This window comes from Branchiostoma belcheri, unplaced genomic scaffold (assembly GCF_001625305.1).
Source record: "Branchiostoma belcheri isolate BF01 breed outbred unplaced genomic scaffold, Haploidv18h27 scaffold59, whole genome shotgun sequence".
Taxonomy (NCBI): domain Eukaryota; kingdom Metazoa; phylum Chordata; class Leptocardii; order Amphioxiformes; family Branchiostomatidae; genus Branchiostoma; species Branchiostoma belcheri.
In genome coordinates this window covers 755,763-777,366 of record NW_017804231.1, presented here as the reverse complement: position 1 = coordinate 777,366, position 21,604 = coordinate 755,763, and the positions used below count along the sequence as shown (strand labels likewise).

At 43.2% G+C, this 21,604-nt stretch overlaps 3 protein-coding genes across 3 annotated transcripts in view; 2 read left to right on the top strand and 1 right to left on the bottom strand.

Annotated features, from left to right (window-relative positions):
• Window positions 1–14,911, bottom strand: part of LOC109482066 (protein JBTS17-like) — a 29,741-nt gene extending 14,830 nt beyond the window's left edge. The window contains exons 1-26 of the mRNA XM_019784727.1: window positions 14,867–14,911; window positions 13,992–14,080; window positions 13,538–13,673; window positions 13,124–13,246; window positions 12,479–12,723; window positions 12,147–12,256; window positions 11,729–11,882; window positions 11,205–11,299; window positions 10,753–10,935; window positions 9,399–10,481; window positions 9,193–9,249; window positions 8,817–9,001; window positions 8,255–8,677; window positions 7,923–8,145; window positions 7,606–7,763; window positions 7,021–7,247; window positions 6,454–6,618; window positions 5,803–6,081; window positions 5,380–5,536; window positions 3,595–5,010; window positions 3,315–3,397; window positions 3,010–3,125; window positions 2,435–2,789; window positions 2,087–2,191; window positions 1,765–1,884; window positions 421–1,605 (exon numbers count right to left, since the gene is read on the bottom strand). Of these exons, the coding sequence (XP_019640286.1) occupies window positions 421–1,605; window positions 1,765–1,884; window positions 2,087–2,191; window positions 2,435–2,789; window positions 3,010–3,125; window positions 3,315–3,397; window positions 3,595–5,010; window positions 5,380–5,536; window positions 5,803–6,081; window positions 6,454–6,618; window positions 7,021–7,247; window positions 7,606–7,763; window positions 7,923–8,145; window positions 8,255–8,677; window positions 8,817–9,001; window positions 9,193–9,249; window positions 9,399–10,481; window positions 10,753–10,935; window positions 11,205–11,299; window positions 11,729–11,882; window positions 12,147–12,256; window positions 12,479–12,723; window positions 13,124–13,246; window positions 13,538–13,673; window positions 13,992–14,075 (7,467 nt within the window). The 5' untranslated portion in view covers window positions 14,076–14,080; window positions 14,867–14,911. The remainder of the gene's footprint in view (window positions 1–420; window positions 1,606–1,764; window positions 1,885–2,086; window positions 2,192–2,434; window positions 2,790–3,009; window positions 3,126–3,314; window positions 3,398–3,594; window positions 5,011–5,379; window positions 5,537–5,802; window positions 6,082–6,453; window positions 6,619–7,020; window positions 7,248–7,605; window positions 7,764–7,922; window positions 8,146–8,254; window positions 8,678–8,816; window positions 9,002–9,192; window positions 9,250–9,398; window positions 10,482–10,752; window positions 10,936–11,204; window positions 11,300–11,728; window positions 11,883–12,146; window positions 12,257–12,478; window positions 12,724–13,123; window positions 13,247–13,537; window positions 13,674–13,991; window positions 14,081–14,866) is intronic.
• A 2,330-nt stretch (window positions 14,912–17,241) lies between these two features.
• LOC109482031 (glycine receptor subunit alpha-1-like) overlaps window positions 17,242–21,604 on the top strand; it is a 14,207-nt gene continuing 9,844 nt past the window's right edge. The window contains exon 1 of the mRNA XM_019784682.1: window positions 17,242–17,383. Coding sequence (XP_019640241.1) covers window positions 17,301–17,383 — 83 coding nt within the window. The 5' untranslated portion in view covers window positions 17,242–17,300. The remainder of the gene's footprint in view (window positions 17,384–21,604) is intronic.
• On the top strand, window positions 20,170–21,196 carry LOC109482064. The gene is made up of 2 exons (XM_019784724.1): window positions 20,170–20,241; window positions 20,933–21,196. Exons 1-2 carry the CDS (start codon window positions 20,170–20,172, stop codon window positions 21,194–21,196), a joined length of 336 nt encoding a protein of 111 aa, XP_019640283.1.

Sequence of the window (21,604 nt, the reverse complement as noted above, 5' to 3'; positions counted from 1 at the left end):
TTGTACTCACACATACATGTACTTTATATTTTGCTACAAAATGTTTGTAGGTTTAAAAAGAAATGTTGTATTTATTATAATGAAACCTACATGGTCATGAAGGTTGAACAAATGATTAAACACAAAGAGTAAACACATTAAATTGTATGGGGAATAATAGACTTAATTTTTTCACAACTTTCTTCTTGATTGTGGCATTCTATATTAGTTTCCTTTTCCAATATTTTTTGCAATCTAGGACAAATTTTTGCTCATTTTGCATCTGCTTTGTATGATTTACGGTATGGATGAAAACTTTTTTTTGGAAATGGACAAAAATTTATGCACACATGGTTGGCATCCATATAATCATATCAACATGGCCTTACAAAAAAAAAAAACAGGAATGGTGAAACAAGTCTGTTTTGCACCACAAACACACCTGTTCAAGTTTTCCCTGTCACCCTTCTGATCCCACGGCTCAATGTCTGCTTGAAGAAGAGGCAGACTCTCCTGTCTTCTAGCGGCTGCGTCTTCTTCCTTCTTCTTCTGTCTCCTGTGCGTCTTGAGTACTTCTGTCTGATGTTTCTTCTGTTCGTAGGCTATGATCTCTTCAGGTGGAACAAGTCTTGGCATGCCTGGGGCAAAGCTGTAGTGGTAAGACGGGACCTGTGGATCGTTTCTTAGATGGAGTAGTGGTAGACGAAGTGTGACATCTTCTATATCAGTTGGGGGGAGGGGAGGGGTGGACATGGCTGGTGGTTGAGGGAATGCCGGGAAGTGTGGATAGTTGTTTTGAGGTTGAGGCATTCGGTACATGCCCCTCATCATCTGGGAGGGTGCATAGCTGTTGTCCAGGTGCAGTAATGGCATCGCAGGTGCAAAAGCACCTGGAAATTCCACTCCTTGAGCACCTGCTTGTTGTGGTGTTGGATTACTAGGCTTATTGTATGATTTCTTAGATTTTGACTTATCCGGAGGTATCAAAGGACCTCGGTCTTTCTTAGCTCCCGTTTTGCCCACACTGTTCACAAGTTCAGCATCGTACTGCTCCATGTTCAGGTGCCGAGGCCAGCCTGTATTGCTGTCATCGTCAGAAGCCTGTACGCTGTGGTCGTGTGATTCAGCAGGTCTACTGCTCTGTCCCCAGGCTTCAAACGGGACGGCGACCGGTCGCTGGAACGGCCCCTCTGTTGGCAGCCTCAGAAGCGGCATGCCTGGGGGGTGCAGGCTGCTCCCTGGAACAGCGTAACCAGGGTTGTGTCCAGGGTTGTCTGGTCTTGTTGTGTTGTCGTTAGGATGCAGGTTTCCGAAAGTTGACGGGTTTTGAAGGTGCGGGTTGGTGCTAGGTTCACGTGTGAGTTGGGAATGTGCAACAGGGTTTTGGTGATAGTCTGGGAAACCCGGGTGCCGAAGCAGAGGAACGGAAAGATGAGACCACTGAGGTCTCCCCTGTGCGTTGTGCATGGAAGGTTCCCCCTGTGGCTGTCCCGGGGGGTTTCCTGCCGGGTTGTGTGCAGCAGCTGAAGACTGCAGGCCATTCTGCACCTGTCGTGATGCAGCTGCAGCTGGAGACACCTGTGCAGCAATGTGTTCCAGCTGGGCCACCTGCAGTTCTTGGCTGACCTGCAAGGGGGAGGAAGTAACAGAACTTCTGGTCCAGATCATTGACTTTGTTTGGAGAAGAGGAATAAGAAGCACTGCAGAAACAACATGTTTTCCTTCTGTGAAGTTGAACTCCACAGGATAAACATGATAGGTAAAGATAGTATAGTTTCTCCTGACCTGTGTTTGTCTGTCTGTAGTGTGACCCTGTACAGGACCAGGGTTGTGTCCAGTGTTCCCCACCACCACATTCACAGTTCCACTGCTGTTTAACAGGCTCACTATGTTCTGGTGCTGGACCTGGTACAAACAAAACATTACAGTATGCTTTATTTCTTCAGGTGGTATTTTCAGCAGCTGCACACACGCACGCACGCACGCACGCACACACACACGCACACACACACACACATGCACACACACATGCACACACACATGCACACACACATGCACACACACATGCACACACACATGCACGCAAATGTAGTACAGTCCACCATACCTCCAGTATACTCCTGAGCTCAGACCTGACCAGTTGTCTCATCTCCTTCACATTGTTGACAGCATCTTCTACTGAGGAGGAAGGGCTTCCTGCAACTGTGCTGCCCTGTATGTAGAAGATGACGGTGGTCATTTCTCTCAGCTCAATGTATCACAAGAAATGGTGATTTCTTACTGGAATATATTAACTACTTCATTCTTTTTGTTAATAACTTGTCCATCTACAGTCATGTATAATGTATCAAATGATCAAAAGATAGGACACACTTGCTTTTGTGTTTGAAAACAAAGTCTAGTCTATATAAGTATGTATAGGGAAATAGACTTAAGATCAACTTACAAAATGTACCTTCTTAGGTCCAGAGAACCCAGGTAATGTTGAAGACCCACTGGGTACAGGCGCTCCCATTGTACCACGACCTTTATTCTTTGAACCAGCTTGTCCTTTTCCAGGAATAACTGTCTCATTTTGAGTCGCTGTTCGAGAATTTTTCTCAAAGGACGTTCGTTGGGGTTCCTCTGACCTTTGACCTCCGAAGGCGGATTGCGGAGTGGATGAGGCGACCGGTCTCTCATTGGTCAAGTGAGACCCAGGAGTGGGGATTGTGATTGGCTGTCCTGTGGGCGTGGCCTGTGACTCATCATCAGCCAGGGAACTGATGTTGAATGTGCTGCTATCTTCACTCCTGATGGTTTCTTCAGGGCTGAACACATGTAACAGATATAACAGGATGCTAACTTTCCTAGGATTGTTTCAAATTGTAACGTCAAACAAAATTGGGATCACTCACTCACTGACTGTCCGGTATATCGTCTGTTGTTCAAATGGAAATGGATATAGAAAAAAAGTTCAGGCTGGCTAAAACACTGCTTATCAACATCAATATCATGAAAAAAAAGAACAGTTACAGCTTGTTTTTTTACCTGATAGTAGATGGCTGACTTGCGAAGGAAAGTTTCTTCTTTGGTTCAACTCGTGGAGGTGACATGCTTGTTACTGACGTCATGGATGCTGGAAGAGGCACAACTTTTTCTTCTGCCTGAAACACCAGACAGAAAATTTGTTAAACATGTACCATATAACACTGATAAGGCCATGTTGATTTGATTATATGGGTGATATCCACGTGTGCATGAATTTTCGTCCATTTTCAAAACAAAAAGTTTTTGACCATACTGTAAATTGTGCAATTGGTGTTAAAGGTAGAGTTAAAAGATGCTACTCTCACCGGGCTATCAGATGACAGGACAGGGGTCCACGAAGAAGAGGATGCTTCTGTTGGCGACTCCAATACATGTCTGGGGATTGAGGCTACACAGAAAAAAGCAAGAAAAAGTCAATTGTACTTAGTATTAGTTTGGCCTTACACAGCTTGCACTTACAAAACTAGCGTGTCAAGGTGACAGTTATCCAGTGATGCGATAAAAAGAAATAAAGAGAAATTTCAAAAGACCTCTTTGTGCAAATGTCATCTACAAGAGATAGCATATCTTAGTTCCCTTACTGACCGTGCACTCTGATAGGGCTCTTTCCCCTCGTGCCTGCGTGTGACTGGGCTTGTTGTCGCTTGTTCGTTCTGTGATGTCTGGTGTGTTTTCCTGCTTCTTCCGTGCTCATACCTTCACTGCTTGTCTCGTGCGACGCTTGCTTCTTAACTTTGGGTTGCTTGGTTCTTCTCTTGTTTTCCTCAGGAGCTGTATGTTCTTCCGTGTCCTGTCTTCTGTTGTGATCCACATTGCTTGGTTGTCTCCTCTCTTCCCTGTTCCCAGAATCATGTGACGTTGCATGCTGTGTGCCTGATTCGCTACCACCAAATGCCGGGTACACCACATACTCCTGGGGTGGGATGGGCAGTGTTGAACTTGACAGCTGCTTCTTGAAGTACAGGTTCTCCATCAGCCAGAACGATGTCAACACCAGACTTGGAGGGACCCTGACCCTGATCACGGCTTTGCTGTCCACCACACCTCCTCCCCCTGGGAGAGCGCCATCCTTGACGCTGGGACTCATCATGTTCTTCTTACAGGACCACCTGTGCAGCCATTCCACCAGGGGGGTGAGTTCGTCAAACTTACCGCCGAGGTTGATGACCTTCGGTCTCAGGTCAGTCATGCTGACCCACGACCTTGAGGGTGACCTCTGCTGTCCAAGGTCAGACAGGCTTGCAGCTCTTCGTTGGGAGAGAGACTTTCTAGATTTCCCATCATCCCCTCCTGCGCTGACATCACCCATGCGGACAGTCTCGCTTTCGTTCACGTCTGCGACACTTCTACTCTTGAACAAGCGCTTTCTTTCAGTTTTCCCTCTCCCCACAAAAGACAGAGACTGAGACAAGCTCTGTTTTCCCAGGGATTTTGTCTCAATGTCCTTGTCACTTGCCTCCCCAAGGAAAGACATGGCTGCTTTCACCACTAAGCTCTTGTGCTGGAATGTCAACATTGCCTTGTGAGCCATAGAGTTCACCTCTCTCTCCCTAACCTCCAACTTGTTCGGAGCCAGGAGGGGGATCTTCTCTCCCTTTTCTTCCTGTCTGGCCTTCTCGAACGCAACAGAAAAGAAGGTTTCCAGGAAGAAAAGGTAGGAGTCTTCCGTCTCGAATGGCCAAGAGCCGACGCAGACTTTCTTGTCAGAGGACCTGTTGCTGAAGACTTGAGTTTCGTAAGAGCCGAAAACTTTAGCTTTCTTTTCGATCTCCTTCTTTTGTTTACTGCTCTTTTTGTGGGTGTAGACTGACAGCATGATGGTTTTTCCTTCAGTCTTGCTGCCTTGCTTTTTGCTTTCTTTTGACACCACCCCCTGCTGTTCAGTGGCCTGGTCCACTGATATTCTGGTCTTCCTCATTTTGGTCTGAAGGTGATTCCACTTTTCTTCAACGGTGGGGGAGAGCAGCTCGGGGTCGTAAAAATAGTCAGCAAGGATGTCCCCTGTGGACAAAAATGAAACATTACAGCCAACTTACACTTTTTGATAAGTACATGTATAGTGGGTTCTTTAACATGTGTGGGGTGTGGCTGTCCCCAAACACTGGACCTTCATTTAATGTCCTTTCCGAGGGACATCCCTAAGCGAATCTAGGTACTCATTTTCACCTATTATTAGTGAAGTGAGGAAAGTCGTGTTAAGTGCCTTTTCCAAGGGCGTAAGATCAGTTTCATGGCTGGATTCGAACCCAAGACCTCTTGGTCTCTTGTTACTCTGCTATTTCTGGTATGCCACATGGCCACACTTACATGCTAAAAGCTAATATATAAGAAGCCTCTTTAAGAATAAACAACATGTGGTAAGACACCCACCTGTCGTTCTTGTCATGGGCAGCTCTCCTACCAAAGACAGCACAATGTCTTGTAAGTCGTCTTCAGCATCCAAGTAGTCAGCAAAGGGCAGCATGCAGAGGGCCCAGTCCAACGCTGTCTTACACAGCTCAAGTTCCTCTCCATCACTGCCGCCAGGCTTCAGGAAAAATAGAAAATAGATAAGGCCATGTTGATTTGATTATATGGAAGCCATCCTCTAGGAATCCCAAAACTGATGCGTGTGAGTAAAAAAGTTTGGCAAAAAAAAGTTGCCTTCATTAGAAATATATGTTTTAAGGAAGATTGAACAAATGACTAAATACACAGATATGGTATGGCAAATAATAGACTCTTCATTCTTCAAATTTTCTTCTTTTCCTACGGAATTGATTTTGGTATTATACGACATTAGAATCATCTCACCTTTTGGAATGCCTGTTCCCGGAGTGTTTGCAGCTTCCTCCCACATAGTGAGAGCCTCTCTCTGACCTCTAACATCCACAGCAGCCCACACAGCCGACGAAAGGATGTAACGACACTCAGGGTTGGCTCTGGCAGAGTGTCCCGGGACTGAGATGGTGCTGACAGACTGCCCTGGGGCTGAGCTGTGCTAGGTGAGGTTCTGAAGTCTTGGCCAGTGGCCAACAGTGTGGCCAGACCTTCTGGCATCTCTATTAGACTGTTGGATGGGAGCTTCTTGATCTAGAGTGAAAAAGAAACCGAGAAATACACTCTATACTCGTTATGCTTAGAAAAACATGATAAACAAACTCAAGAAAAATATCTAATATACGGGAATGAAGCTCCAAACAGCAAAGTAAAGCAAATATATAGACAACAGTAACTCTAAGTACAATACACAAAAGGAGAAGCATGTGTGTGTGTCTATTGTAGGTCTATAGTTTACGGTACCACAAAGTGAAGATGAATTGAATTCAGCCATTGTCAATGTGCAGCAGCACACTCTGATCTTTTCAGAAATTGCAGCTAAGGCAACAATACTAGTAATATGTTGCTTTGACACAGGTTAGTGTTTAACAAGATTGCCTGAGGTAGTTGAATATGTCAAGCTACCTTCTTGTTATACACCTGCCTAGCCTGCAGCAGCTGCTGCAGGTACCACCTGGCACAGGGCAGCTGACAGCCGGCAGCCTGCAGCAGCACCAGGGCCAGCTGTGTCAGGTGCGCCATCTCTCTCCTCAGGTCCTTCTCATGTCTGACATCTGGGTCCACATACTCCTACAGTATAGGAAAACATGTTAACACTGAACCATCTGAGAGACAGGGTTTGGTCCTGGTCAGGGGGCTTTACTTCAACAGTATATAGTCTATCAACCTGCTCCCTGCTGTATAACCCTATATCAAGGTATCCTTGATATTATAGGGTTAGCTATTTGAAATGGCTATCTCGGTGGGGAAAGGGTTAAATCAATGATATGAGTTTGAGTAAGACCAGTACAAGAAATTTCTTCAACATTAATATTGGCAAAGGACATTATAATGAAAGTTGAGAAGACAGCACTAAACAAAAATTCTAAAAATGGAATGACAAAGAAAATTCTCCCTGTATCAAAACTTCTAATATACCTACATATTTGATTAAAAAACACCCCTTTAAGTTTGTAATGGACTAGCCCTAACCTCTGATATAGATGCTGGCTGGGGCAGGTACAATGGAGGAGCGGGGAGGTACAGCCCTGCTGGCACCTCTGTGCTGAGCCTGGAGCACACTGCCTGCATCTGTCCGACCACCCTCTCCAGTAACCAGGGTACGGCCTCCGCCCCGGCAACGGTTGCCGCCGTAAACAGGTCCTGCAGGCTGCGACACACCTGGTCAGTGTTGGAGTCTTCATCAAAGTTCAGGGAACCTGAAAAATTTGGTTAAAAAATACTGTGAGTGTGATGAATTTCAGATGGACTATTATGACAATGCTATGAAAATGGCATCATGTGATAATCTTTCTAAATAAAATCCTCAAAGGAAATTTTTCAAGAACTGAAGTATAGATTGAGAAGAGGATACTACAAATGTGTGCATTATAAGCTTAGTATAACACTACAGGTCACCTGGAAACACTACAACAAAATCACACTACATGTACAACTAACAAAAAAAGAGACCAATGTTTGCTAAATATGTTGTTTGCATTTTTGTCTGATTTTGAACACACTTTCTAGAGACATCTTTTTCAAAAGGCCTTTAAAGATTATGATGTATTTCTTCACCTGTGGAAGCAGTTCTCTTGAGAGCATGTGAGGTCCCCTCCATGGCAGCATGTGTGCTTTCAGCGCCACCTGGTGATTTGGATAGGAACGACACCAGCCTGCCCTGCAGCAGGGCCAGAGGATGGAGACTGTCTGGCAGCTGTAGTGACTGGTTAAGTCTGGGGAAGAAAAACACAAAAAAATATCATAAATCACTGATTCAAACAACATTTTTGGCAATGCCTCAGGGACACAGTCCTGCCCTTTTTACAAGTGATTCTGAAATACATAACTGTATGAAATATTCAGCCCGCAACTAATTTTGGATTTTCCCTTACTTGGTAGAGGCAGGGGTGGTCTTTAAGTAGTCCAGGTATGATACAGCCAACATGAAGGCCCCCTTCCAGTCTCCCAGTTGGCTGGCTAACCACACGGCCTCTGGTGCCTGTCCACACAGCAGCAGGAGCTCCATGGTGAAGTTTGCAGTCCACACATCGGACAGGCTCTGTCTTCTGACTGCAGAGGACACCTCCGTATGGTGAAGTGGGGTTGCTCGGGGGCCTAGAGAATTAAAGACCACCAATATTGTAATTCCTGATTTTTTCATGATACTTTTTAGTACAATGTAAAATATTTTAAACAAAAATCCAAGGATAAAAGAAGCACCCACCTGCACCCATTTCCAGGTGAACAGGTGGTAGTGGCCTGGCTGCATGTAGCGGGTACACATACAGCTGTTTGTTACTGAAATACGCTGCCATAAACCGGGCTAACGTTCGCACCACGGGTCTCGCCGCCTTCCTCAGAACACCCCAACCCTCCTGGCCATCAAAGTCTCCTCCCCCTTCAACCACCTTTGATGGCCTCTGATTGGTGGAGCTCTCCCCATCCCAGCTGTCAATCAAAGACTGGACCAATAGGAGGGCAGCACCCAGGTTGTACTGTAACAGGTGGGTGTACAGGATGGACAGGAGGGTGATGGTTTCCATGGCAACTGATTGTGGGGTTTCTGGTTTGTCTTGCAGGGACTGGAGTTTCTCCTCCCATTGGTGCAAAGCTTGGGTGGTGTCGCCATCTAGTAGTATCTGATTGGCTTAAAAAAAACCATCCACTTGAAAAACAGAGGCTTTAGAGGAAAATTTGAACAACTTCAAGTAAAAGCTATGCTGAACTTGCTCTTGAATTCACTTAAGACTCAAAACAGAATACAAACAGCAAGAGACACCACATACTTGGATCAGACTTAGCCTTCTTGGCTCCTCCTATGCCACAACCCAGTGTTTGTAGCTGGTGCTGGAGCTGGCCTAACAGACTCAGAGTTGCTCTCTTTTCTGATGGTCTAGCAGAGCCCCCTGTCTTCAGTGAGAGGTACTGCTTCACCGTTAGGTTGTACAGCAGCTTCCAGCTTTTGGCTAGCCTGATGCAGAGAAAACATATATGGTATTTCTCTTTTCTCCTAGATATGGTAAGTACTGCGATCTAAATATTTTAGTGCCAGATGTGCTAAGAAATGACCACAAATAAACTATACCATATAATATATACACCGTCATGTACACATGTGATGAAAACAGACACTACATAATGAATTCAAAAATTCAAACATACTTTTGGCCAGGCTTGCCTTGCATCTTGCAACCTAGGGCTGTTAGTCTTTCTGAGCCACTGTTGGAAAACAAACAATCATAGGCAAACAGAAAGAAATACAAAACATCATGTATCATAAATTTGCAGCTGAATCTCATCTGATGAAAACATAAATGATTGCACTTATGTTGCCATGGCAGCAAGCAAGTTTATAGGTAAAGAACTACCTTCCATGCGTTAGTTTTCCACCTATCCCAGGATTCCACAGGTATGCTCTGTTCAGCCTCTCTTCAGCGAACTTCAGCAGATACTGACATCCTGCCAGGGTTTCCAGCTGACTTCTGACCCCTATGTCACGACCTCTGACCCTTCCCAGCAGCTGACCTGTGACCCCGTCCACCAGCCTTACTGCACAAGGTAAGCAGTGCTGGTGAACTGAGTCCCAGTTGGTCATATTCATGGCATGTCGGAACAACACAAGCGCCTTTGAAACCCCCGGATGTTCCTTCTTTGTCTTCCCTTTCTTCTTCTTCTCTTCCTTCCCTCCCTCAGCTTGCAAGAGACGGCTGACCAGCTTAACCAGACAGTCCACTATGTGCCTGGTGATGACCTCTAGTTCCCAAGTCCACTGACCGCTATATGACAGACTGAGGCCCCATGCACAGAGTAGGGTACAGGACACACTTTCGGCTAGTTCTGAAGGTGTCTTCGCTTTCTCTGGCCGAACTACGGTGTCGTTCACCAAATCATGATCTCCAAAGAATATCTTTCCCTCATCGCCACTAGCGAGTCCCGCTTTGCTCGTGTTTGCTCCGACGGTTGATAAGTCGCTTTCTGATTGGCTGAGATCCCCGCTGTCGGTTGGCTCTTCAAAAGAGTACCTCGGCAGCCCTCCTTTCTTTACTGTCGACCTCTTTGCGCTGGAGAAACTGTTTGTCTCTCCTGTTCGGTTGGTGTCGGACAACTTTAGACCGGCTGCCACTTTTCTCCACTGTTTCACACCCTTTCCCTTGTCGCCGACACTATCCTGACCAAACACCCTTGTCAGGGTAGATCCCAACTTGGGCTGAACACCAAGAGTAGCGAGCACGCGGTTAGCTTCCACACAGAGACTCTTCAAGGCGTTTGCCGTCGTAAGATCCCTTGGTAACTGCATGGCCGTCACCATGTAGCCGTCAGAGCAGAGGATGATGGGAAGGCGGGGATGGGTGGTGATGGAGAATCGCTGTTTCAGAGGGTCGACTTCGGAGGTGGAGGGAGGGGAGGTTTGGGAGGCCATCTTGGAGGGGTGAATGTTTTCCTGACCTGGGCTAGGATAGAGAAACACACCAGTGCTCAAAGTTATAATCATTGTGTAAGTACAGATGTGAGATGTAATAGTTTAAACATATTAAAGCACTGATAGTCTACTACTGACACTGTAATTCCTGATTTTTATGGTACATAATGTTCACGGTTTTCAGGGTCCCTTCTGTACCACGAACTTTCTTTTTTCTGCACCTGCCACCACCTATTTTGACTGGTGCAGGTAATTTTGAATGTTACAGGCACCAGAATGATCTCCACTGCAAAGTTATATACCTGTACATGATGAGAGGGTGTAGAGGCAGGTACAGGCTAGGTCCCATCTCTACTGAACAGCCGTGAGTGGTCAGTGTGAGAGGTTCTCCAAGACGGGTCAAGATGACCACTGACCCTCGCTTGGTGATGCAGACCAGCAGCAAGTCATCCCATGTCCACCTCATCCCACAGATCCAGTAGGTTCTTAAAGAAAGGATAAGACATAGAAGACATACTCAATACTCATTTAAGACATACTTAATATCATCTTTCTATTGATAATCCACAGAAAGATAGCAGCGACTAAGTCAGCACCAAGGACAGACACAACCTGTTGCCATTGGCAGGCAAAAGATTAGAAAAAGAGGAGTGCAGTGCAATTATATGCAAAGTTCCTCTGTTATATATAGAGAGAGAAAGAGAGACAAATATAGACAGATAGCCATAGTAATGGTCTTTCAGAGTATCTGTACCTGAGTATCTTTGGAGGAAGGTCATATGTTTTAGCTCCACAGCTCTGCATGTCGGCTTCCACAGCAGTGGATGTCAACACAGACACAAACATCACCTGGAACACAAGTTTTCATTGTCACTCAGAGCTGTAAAGTATGTTGGACTGATGTAACATGGGTGATGTTACTGACTGTAGGATGTATTTCTAGGATGGCTTTTGATTTTCCTTTATGGACTCCTTTATACCTCTAAAAAGAGGAATAAAGGAGGCTATACATATCAGGGCACTTCAGCCATCACTAAACAGAGACCGTGGACAACATAGACTGCTTAGCACGTTTGACCGATTGCTAACATCACGTATCCGTAAAATCTCGTGTGAACAGGTCAGGTGTCTGTAACTCTTGCGGATTATGTGATTGGTCATTACTTATCCTGATGAAGGCGACAGTGGTTGTTGAAAATTTGATCCTTGTGTACCCCTTGTGTTGGAATAAAGTTTAGCATTTTACTATGATTACTACCAACACAGCTGACATTGTACCTTTGTGTCCTTTGGCTGCCACTGGTTACATGCAACAGCCAGCACCTGTCCATCATGGGTGTAACAGGCCAGGTAGGCCCCCCTGGCACTGTCTGGTACTGCAGCTGGTAGGGGGCGCTGGGCAACAGTCCACATCACCGAAAATGGCTCAGGCCTGGGAGGAAAAACAATCATATGGTTGGTGCTAAATAGCACACATCAGGCACATTCAGTTTGTGGTACCACCATAAACTACCAGAATGTAAACAAACATGGCTGACAGCTGTGTTTTAAGCCTCTAAGCACATCTTTACTTTAAGGCCTCATATTTTGGCACCTCCACTTCCTGAATGGCACTTATTTGAAATAGAGTACTAGTAGGGTTGATTCAACCTACTTTGTAAAGAGATGACCAGAAAATTCACTTTTTGTATCTTACCCATGAGCAAAAGCATCAGCCTTCTCGTGCCAGTGGAGAAAGGCAGTTGACACAGTAAAGGTCCTTCCATTGTTAAACACAAAGGAACATGTGCAGCAGTTGCCTTGGACCTGTGGTGAACACAAAAGTAAAGCAGGCATTTTATTTTGAGGTTATGTTTTTTTTCTATCACCTAATAGTATACTGTGGTACCGAATAACATTCAGATTGACAATACTGTCCTTGGTACTGAATAACATTCACACTGACAACACTGTCCTAAGTATTAAATAACAATCACACTGATAAGACAGTCCTTCTTTTTGAGGCAAAAGGAAAGAACATGTCCAAACCTGATCTTGGAAGAAAACAGCATCAACAGCCACCTCCTTACAGTCTGCCCCTGGAAGTTGGGTCTTTCCTCCCCCTACTTCATACCAACTGCCTGACAGTTCTGTTATCTTTCCTGTGGCCTTCTGTGGGGAAGCTAAGGGGGAGGAATGTTGATCCTTCTGCCAGATGTGCAGCTTTCCATCCTTACGAAGGACAAGGATCTTTCCTCCCTCGTTGGAGATATAGACATGGTGTCTTCTTGAGCCTTGACAAAAGCAGACAACAAAAAAATCTTTCAGTTTGATAGAAAACAAGAAGTGGCAGATGAATATGAATTTTCACCTCAAACAAGGGCAAACAGAGAGAAACATTATGAACTAGAAAGGTAACATTTGTAGTGCAAATGCATAATGTTTACCTTCACCTAGTATAACCCAAAAACTAATTGCACTGTCAAATATTATCTATTACTCACAGTGGAATACATTCTTATACAAGGTGAGCAGCCTCTCTGCTACATAATGTGATACAAGACCACCTGTTACCATGGTGACAGACGTCTGGTCCAGGTCATTGACCTTATTTGTTTGGAGAAGAGATAGAAGAAGAAACTGAGGGAAAAAATATTCCTTCTGCAAAAGTTAACATGAATATACAATACTGACTTGTTTGTGAGGTACCGGTATTGTCCTCCATGTTGGGGAGGGGGGCAGTTGTTCTCAGCAGGTCTGTGTCCTTGTGCCACACAAACACTTCTCCTGTTGTCAGGAGGCCGGCGAGGTAAGATCCTGCAAAACGTAATAAAGTTTTGATACTTGAGATCAACACGGCAAAGACAGCTCACCTAAAATTTTTGGTTGCTCTTTCATCAACCTTCTTCAGAGAAATTAAATCATAACCTGAAAAGGGTTGACGGAAGAGCAAGCAAAAATTTGAGGTGACCTATCTTTGCTGGGTTCATCTTAAGTTTTAAAACTTCATTTTGAAACTCATCAACACATACAGATGAGCTTTCATGCTGACATGCAAAACATTTATCAGTAAACGGTGCTTGTTGAAGTACAGAAAATTGGACCCACCATTGCTAGAGGTGTTCATACATAAGGTGTTGGGAAGCATCTTGTTGACTTTGGTGATCTTCCTCTTGGTTTTCCCTGACGGCAGATACAGTAGACTCAGACGACGATGGTCCATCAGTAACAGGCTCTCCTTCTCCTGAACAACATACATGGCACTGGAGTTAGTATATCTTGTTTGTTTGTTTGTTTGTTTACTTCATCAGGGGAAACACACTGCCTAGTGCAGTAGGAGCGTCATCACTACAAGTAGGTATATCTTTAAACAACATTTACAGTAATGGTTAGAATGTGCAAAGGTTAGAACTATGTAACAGGTCGGTGTAATTTGTACCATGTAGCTACATGTAGTAGCCTGCTACTGTCATGCTGTGTGCCTGTGAAGCTGGTGTGTTACGCTGGCTATGCCGTTACAGTGTTATATGTGCTGTATACCATTGTACAGTCTTGTATGTACCTGTCCCACCCATGTCAGCCGAGGCCAGGGTTTCTTCCTCTTGATGGAGGCTGATGCCAGGACCTCCAGATTCAGGTGCATCATGGGTCCTGGAAAGGTGACATCATGGTTTCATTTAACTTAACTGCACTAACTCAATACATGTATATAGTAAGTCTCTAACCTCTTGTGTGAGTAATACAAGCCATGATTTGTAAATATGCTTTTCTAAAGTATTATGACTACACTAGTACTATAGAAATTAGAATTATTTCAACCATGAACATATATGTAAAACACAGAGAAAAGTTCAAAACATACTTTCCCCTTATACCAAGAAGATAAATGAATTTCCTATAAACACAATTTGATAATGTTCACCTTTCTTCAGATTTCATTTCAGATTTAGTTTACAGTTTTCTTTTAGTTTTATCATGAAGTTATAACTGTTATAACTTATATATATGAAGCTCCATATATATTTTAAAGCAAGTAAGTCCCGAATAGGCTTATACCTTTGTGCTACATATCGATCGTGTTCTATGTTGGTATCGTCACAATGTAACACTTTGCACTCGTTTTAGAAAACATACCTGCACGACTATTTGCGTTGTGGGCGTAGGTTGGAAACTTTTATTTGATTACACACAATTAGATCACGTTCCACAAAGTGTACTTTTACCTACAGAAAGACTATGGCATTGATCGCAATTGTGGTGTCGTTTCCTCCTACAAAACTTGGTTTAGCTGAGACAGTAATACGGCAATTATAATGATCTAAACAACACAGCAAATTTTGTCATGTAAACAACATAAATTATATTTGGGGGAGGGGGGCAAACTCTGCTAACAAATAAAACAGTTACAAACTGAATACGTAGAAATCTGTGACTCACACGGCAGTGTCCTCAATGTCCGATGGAATGGCTTCTTCATGACGGCATACTGCTTAATATGAGGACGTACAACGACGAATTGTTTCTTCAAGTCCGCAAACTTTCATTTGGCGCCGCCATTTTGAACGACCTCACAAAGAGGAATTTTTCCCATCAGCCCTTTCTATTGAAAGCGCCCCCTAGCGTATGTTCCCAATATTGCAAGAAAATTACAGCCGGTGAAGTACATTTGCATGCTATCAAATTGCAAAATAAAATCATCTTTATGAGTAGTAATGCATGTTGCAAAGGTTTTCATAAATCATCAGCTACCAACATAAACTACAATTGTATAATCTTCTATGCCTCACGATGTAAAAGTCTCGTTCTTTATCTATTCAAAGGGGAAATATCATATGTAACTCACGTATCATATTGACCCCTTCCCCTAACCGAACATGACACCGGAGATACGTAGACAGCATGGCTAAAGATATCACACACCATGTTCCCGGGTACTAAAAATATATTGCCGCCATCAAATCCCTGTACATGATAACCACCAAGATGAACACATGGACTTGGGTGGCCATACTTACTGCAGCTCTGTTGGTTACACACGGTGCCAATGAGTGAGTTATAGTATGATTTTGTTTTTGTCTTCATATTTGGTTTTTAATTACTAAACATATGTGGTTTGTAATGGCTGGTGGGGTAAGAATTCAACCGTAAGTAACTGCCCAGTATCGATATTAGGGAAGAACTTACCGTGAGTATTTTACACGTCGTCGACAAGTACATCTAACCTGCAATAAGAACAACGTTTCAAAACTAGATAATTCATATGTAACATACTTCTATATCGAATAGGGTACATCTCTGGTGTTACGACCGAGCAACGGTTACGCCATACCATAGATAACTGTATTCGCCCACTGCATTGCACATCTTACTATCCCCATGATCCAAGTTTTTGTTCACTGACTTTTATATACGTACAGCTAGGTACTATATCGTGCCTTAATTTATTCCTGTATTTTTTTCAGAGAGCTGGACTCTAGCACTGCGTATGAAAATGATGAAACGACAATTCGCTTACCCAAAGGTTATAATGACAAAAGGGCGCCCAAACAGAGAGGTAAAAAAAATAACCGCATGCGTCATACATGCAACCAAATAAACATGGCCTGTGTTGTTTGTAGAATAGATTCGACGATACCCTTTGGCAATGGTATATACATACTATATCCTAAGATTGATATTTTTTATTCACTTCATGTTAACTGGGCCATATGGGGCATCATCACCTTCCAATACTTTGACAACAACTTCCGAAAACTTCGAAAAGGTTTTCCAATGATCTCAATGACCGAGAGACCAGTAATATCATCATCGTGCTATAGAAGTGTTTACGTGTTGTTTGACGCCATATGGCACACGTTCTAAATCATGTAACACTTAGCGACGAAAATAACGCCGAGCATTTCCCTAAAGTGATAAAACTGGGCACGTTGTGGCACCAACACCTCTTCATATATTTTCAAGAGACAATCATTATGAGTATTGGCTACGGAAGCTCTTCTATCATGAACATAAAGCAATTGATTGAAAGGTAAGCTCTAGAATACCAACAGGTGTCCGTAAACATTACGCAACGAATATACTGTCAGTCTTCGTAGAGTATGGTGCATGTAGTTTACATGTTAACGTTACTATTAAAGTTTGTCAGATGTACAAAGATGTATGTGTGCCTAGGGGAGTCATTGATGTATGTCTTTTCTAGGGTCGATGGTAGATGTCCGGTGTGCAATTTTCATTCAGAGCTTGGGAGGATTCTCGGAGAAAACTATGGTAACGTGAAACATCCATCCTCATTTCTGTTGAAGAAATGTCAATCTTATCTGCGATATCTACATTTAACAACTCAACAATTCAAACATTTAGAAAGATAATGAAATAGCTCTTACAATCTTCTGAGAATTTCTCGGATTGATACACATTGTTGTATTTTGAAAAATAAAACCATTGGTAAGATTTGCTTGCCGTATCTAATCTCAAGATATACTTTCAGTTATTTGAATGTGTATTTATGTATCAATTCTCTGTTACTTATGTTACAATGTTGTCACAGACCTTACTTCCTTTACTATTACACTACTCTACTACTATACATTATACTAATGATTTTAATGCTCTGTATACTGTGCCCCATTAAAAACCAATTTGCTAAAATTGAATGCCAAACTTAAATACAAGTAAATAAATAATAATCCTAATAGATAAAGATAGCATGGTACTTTATGAAACAGTTACATGTACGTACTTTTGTATTCCACAGACGTTTGAAATGCAGTTTTTCCGTGTGTGTGAATGGGAAGACCGTCGACTGTCCAACCTGACAGATCAGCTGGTGCTTCTGTCGGATGAAGTCCAGGTGTGGAAGCCGCATGTCCAGATGATGTCACTGGCAGAAGTCGATATCGTCCAGCTGCACCCGACCCTGCTGACCCCTGCAGGCCACGTCATCGTTCGGCATGAGTAGGTCTCTTTCTCATCTTCTTATCAACTTAACACTTAGGCCAAACCAATTTGATTTGTAGGTTCTCAGTTTTTTTCAGAAAAAGCATGAAACGACAGAGAAAAAATGAACAGGCCTAGACATCCTATGATAGCCCCAAATGTTACAATAGGAGCAATGGGATCAACAGACCAGCATCAACATTATGAACCAACTGGTTCATAATTCAAATAAGTCGACAATAAATTTTGAACCTTTAATCAGACCAAGACCAAACGAGGAAAACACCCAAGCGTAATCACCGTAATGATAGTAGTATGAATCGGAAGGCAAAAATACAGCTCTAACACAACCAAATGATGTCTACATCAACCTCTACACTTCCCTAGCGAGGTAGAAAATTCGCACGTTGCCGCCCGCCTGAGCTTGTTTAAAAGGTCCTCAAGTGATCTTCAACCGCTCAACGTACTCAACTAGTCTTGCAACCGCTCCCCAATGGTCCCTATAAATCTATAAATGTCAATTTTGTAAAAATGGAAGCGTAGGATTGGTTCTTCTGTAAGAGAGTCCTTTCGTTGTTCATACTTCAATCAATACATGCAGGTAAACGGGACATCAGGCAATTCTGAAGCTTAGTTTCAGGTGTCCTCGACCGACATTATTGCGAGTGAAGGCAACTGAAGTACCTTAGGTCTCCGGTACTTAGTGTGCGTAATCAGGTGCTTTCGTCAATGTACAGGATACGTTTTTTATGAACGTGTTACATGTGCTGCACAGAGACTGAGTGGAGTTTTCCTGAAGATATACATATATACTGGATTCTTAGCTACAAAACCAATGAATTTTATCTGTTGACGTTTCGGTAACCTTCCTCAGGAATACTCGATTCTTTTGTTAGAGATACTAAGTCAGAGTAAACTAGAGGTCGGAGATCTCATGTCTTCGTCAGAGGTACATCGTTCTAGAGAAATTAACATGCGTATTCTTCACTCTTTTTAATAATCAATTTGGTCTAAAGAACAAAAGAATCTCTGTACTATTTTTATGGTACAGAACACCCTGAAACGGTTTGCCGCAGATTATACAGATGCGTCGTCACCCGTGTTAGCCCCCCCCCCACGTTATTTGAGTTTGGACTGTTACTGGAAAAAAACGTTCAAGAAATTCTTACTGTGTTGAAAGTGTCACGACAGCGCCGCAAAAATATAATAAGAGAAGATGTTATAAAGGAAAGAATCAGAACAGGGTGACTACTGCTGTTTTGTTAATTTGTCTTTATGACAAATAGAAGACTTGTTTCTTGTGTTCTTTGTGTCCTAACATTTGTACTTCTACAGTTAGTATATTCCAAATCTAGGCATCTCGTTTTTCGGCCCTTCGTGTTTTTATTGCGCGCTTGCCTTAAATTTAAGGTAATTAGATTTAAGGTCTCCAGTGGACGTCATCCATAGCAATTACTTGGTGTGGCCGTAGAAAATAACCTGACATATGTCCAACCTATCCTCCCCCTGCTGAAGTTATAGTACAATCCCTCAATGTAACGTCATTTGATCCCATCCCATTATGGGGTTCCCCAGCTATATCCAGCTGTCGGCTGTCTCCAAGCAGATGTAGGTGGGGATTTCTAAACACAAAAGGTCCTATTACGGGGACATAACGACCTCCACGACTCTCATCTTTGAACTCAATCTTGGAGACCACGACAGTAATATGCCTATCAAATTTCATTAACTTCCATCCACACATACAAAAGTTATCCTGCTCACAAGAAAAATTAACAAAATGCCCCCTGTAGTCACAACGAAACCCCCCACGAAGCTCAGTAACGAACTTAACCTTGGTCCTGACAATAGTAAGCACCACACCAAGAATTATAATCAACATTTTACAAATACTTGAGTTATCTTGCTAACAAGCCACAAACACAAAAGGTGCACTAACGTGACGCACGGACCCCCCACGAAGCCGAAACTTGTACTTGACTTTAGCCTCAACAGCGGTAATATGCCTGCCAAAAATCATGGACGTCAAATCATGCCTTCCGGAGTTATATCGCAAAATCCGCAGTTCCCCACACTCCGGCGAGACAATTTCATAGTCCTTCTGACGAAGACGATTACTTTCTTTACCAACCTGCTGGTTAAACTATAAAGAACTCGTCATGAGCATCCAAAACTAGTGGTTTAAGTTGTCACATTTGATTGTTTGCCCTTTCTGTGTATGTCAGAAAAAAAAAGACTGATCGTCTTATATTCCATTATATACTGCCAGTCTGTGCTATTTTGAAATAATTTAGCCAGAGCAGTTTTTAAAATATACTTAATATACATATAAGAGCAACTAAAGTTGGCATGGGGTCGTCATCGACAACGATGGGCGAACAATATCATCATCAATATACATCACATATTTGTATTTCATAGTGTTTTACGCAATAATCCAAAATGTTCTGAAAAGTCATTGAAAGTCATCGAAAGTAACAACACCGCTATCAAAGCCTCTATAATGTATGGACATTATGGACATTTTCTTATGGATCAAGCACACTTCAATACCCGTTTTTTGAGGTACGTTGACACGTTTGCGAGATTCTGAGGGTCCTCAGAAAATTTTGGAAAGGGAGAGCGACAAGTGAGTGATGTGAAGTAGCCTACTTGGCTTTGAATCGCTAGCATGTATTTTTTTCGATGCGGAGATTTTTGGATAAAAGGACCCGAGCCAGCGCAGGTTTTACACCGCAAGCCGACCAGCGAAGCCACGTCCACTCCTTCGCCGATACAGCCGACCAGAAGAATCTACCACCACCATGACTCTGCTGCAGATCCTACTCTTCTCCTCCTGCTGCTTCTTTGCATCCGGCCTGATGCCGATCACTGGGGTAAGCTACATCTTTGTTCATTCCTCTGGTAGAACGTACCTGTAGAACGAGTACGTTTTCGTCCATCCCAGTTAGATATCTATCCTTGTTGGATATTAATATCTGTACAGATTGGCACGGAAAGAATTGCTTGTGTTTCACACATTAATCTTGGTGACCTCTTCGCATTATATGAGATGGTATTTCAATTGATTTCGATTTTATTCAACTGTTAATTCAACATTTGCATTTTTAACGGTTGTTGAATGGTCACTAAACGAAACGAGGCATGTCATCTCAATTGTTTTATTCTTTGAATAAAAGCATCCATGTTTAAAAGCTTGGCAGACAGCATGGTAATTAGCTGAAGGATACGAAGAAGGGTATAAATGTATGCAGGCGTGATTAAGTGTTTCCGCAGCACTCAGTAGTCGAAACGGGAAAGACTCGAAAGCTAGTTTTCGTGTAACTCATTTGTATTGTATTGTATTGTAACTCAAATACTGTCATCGATGATATTTTGTAGCTACAAGTAGCTAGAATATTGCCGCGTAGTCTTGTTGATTTACTGCCACACATTGTATCATGAACGATTTTTTGTTGAGGAATAAAGTTCATATCATATATGTAAGAAATCAGGGCGTCCCGAACACGCTTGGATAGCCTATCTGAGTGCTAAAATAAACGTCTTCCGCACTTGTTCCCCCACCAGTTTTGCCAGTCTGACGCAGATTGCATCCACGCGGACGGTGACGACATCTCCTGCTGCGCGCAGTGGAACGTCAAGATGCCCATCCGCGTGTGCAAGAGCCTGCGCAAGGAGGGTCAAGTCTGCAAGGTCAACACGCCAGACTTCCCTCTCCTGGAGCGGCAGCGCAACAGCTTCCTGTGCCCCTGTCACGGCGGCTTCGAGTGCCAGCCACTGGAAGGGAAATACCGCGTCGGGAAGTGCAAGGCGGCAGAGGCGGCGGTGTAGGAACGGCCGTTGCCACGCACGGTGCACGGCGCCGAGGCTGCTGCTTCCCTGCTATTTTAAGGTATACAGGCGTGTTAGACGTCCTTCGCTAGACTAAGAGATTCTAGTAAAAAAGCGCTAAGAAGTGCAATATTTCATAGATTGTATAACGCATTAATGAATAGCAGTTGTGTGTATTTTTGTGCACATTGGTCTTATGACCTATATTCTGGCAATTGGTGCCGTTAATGTAAGCGTACAGCATCTGAGTAGATAACAGGGTAGTCTGGATCAATTTATGCAAATTTATGCAAATTTATGCAAATTTATTCATAGATGCAAATTTATGCAGGTGCGCGGGAAATTTGAATTTTATACAAATTTATGCAAATTTTGGTAATTTATGCAAATTTATGCAAATTTTGTAAT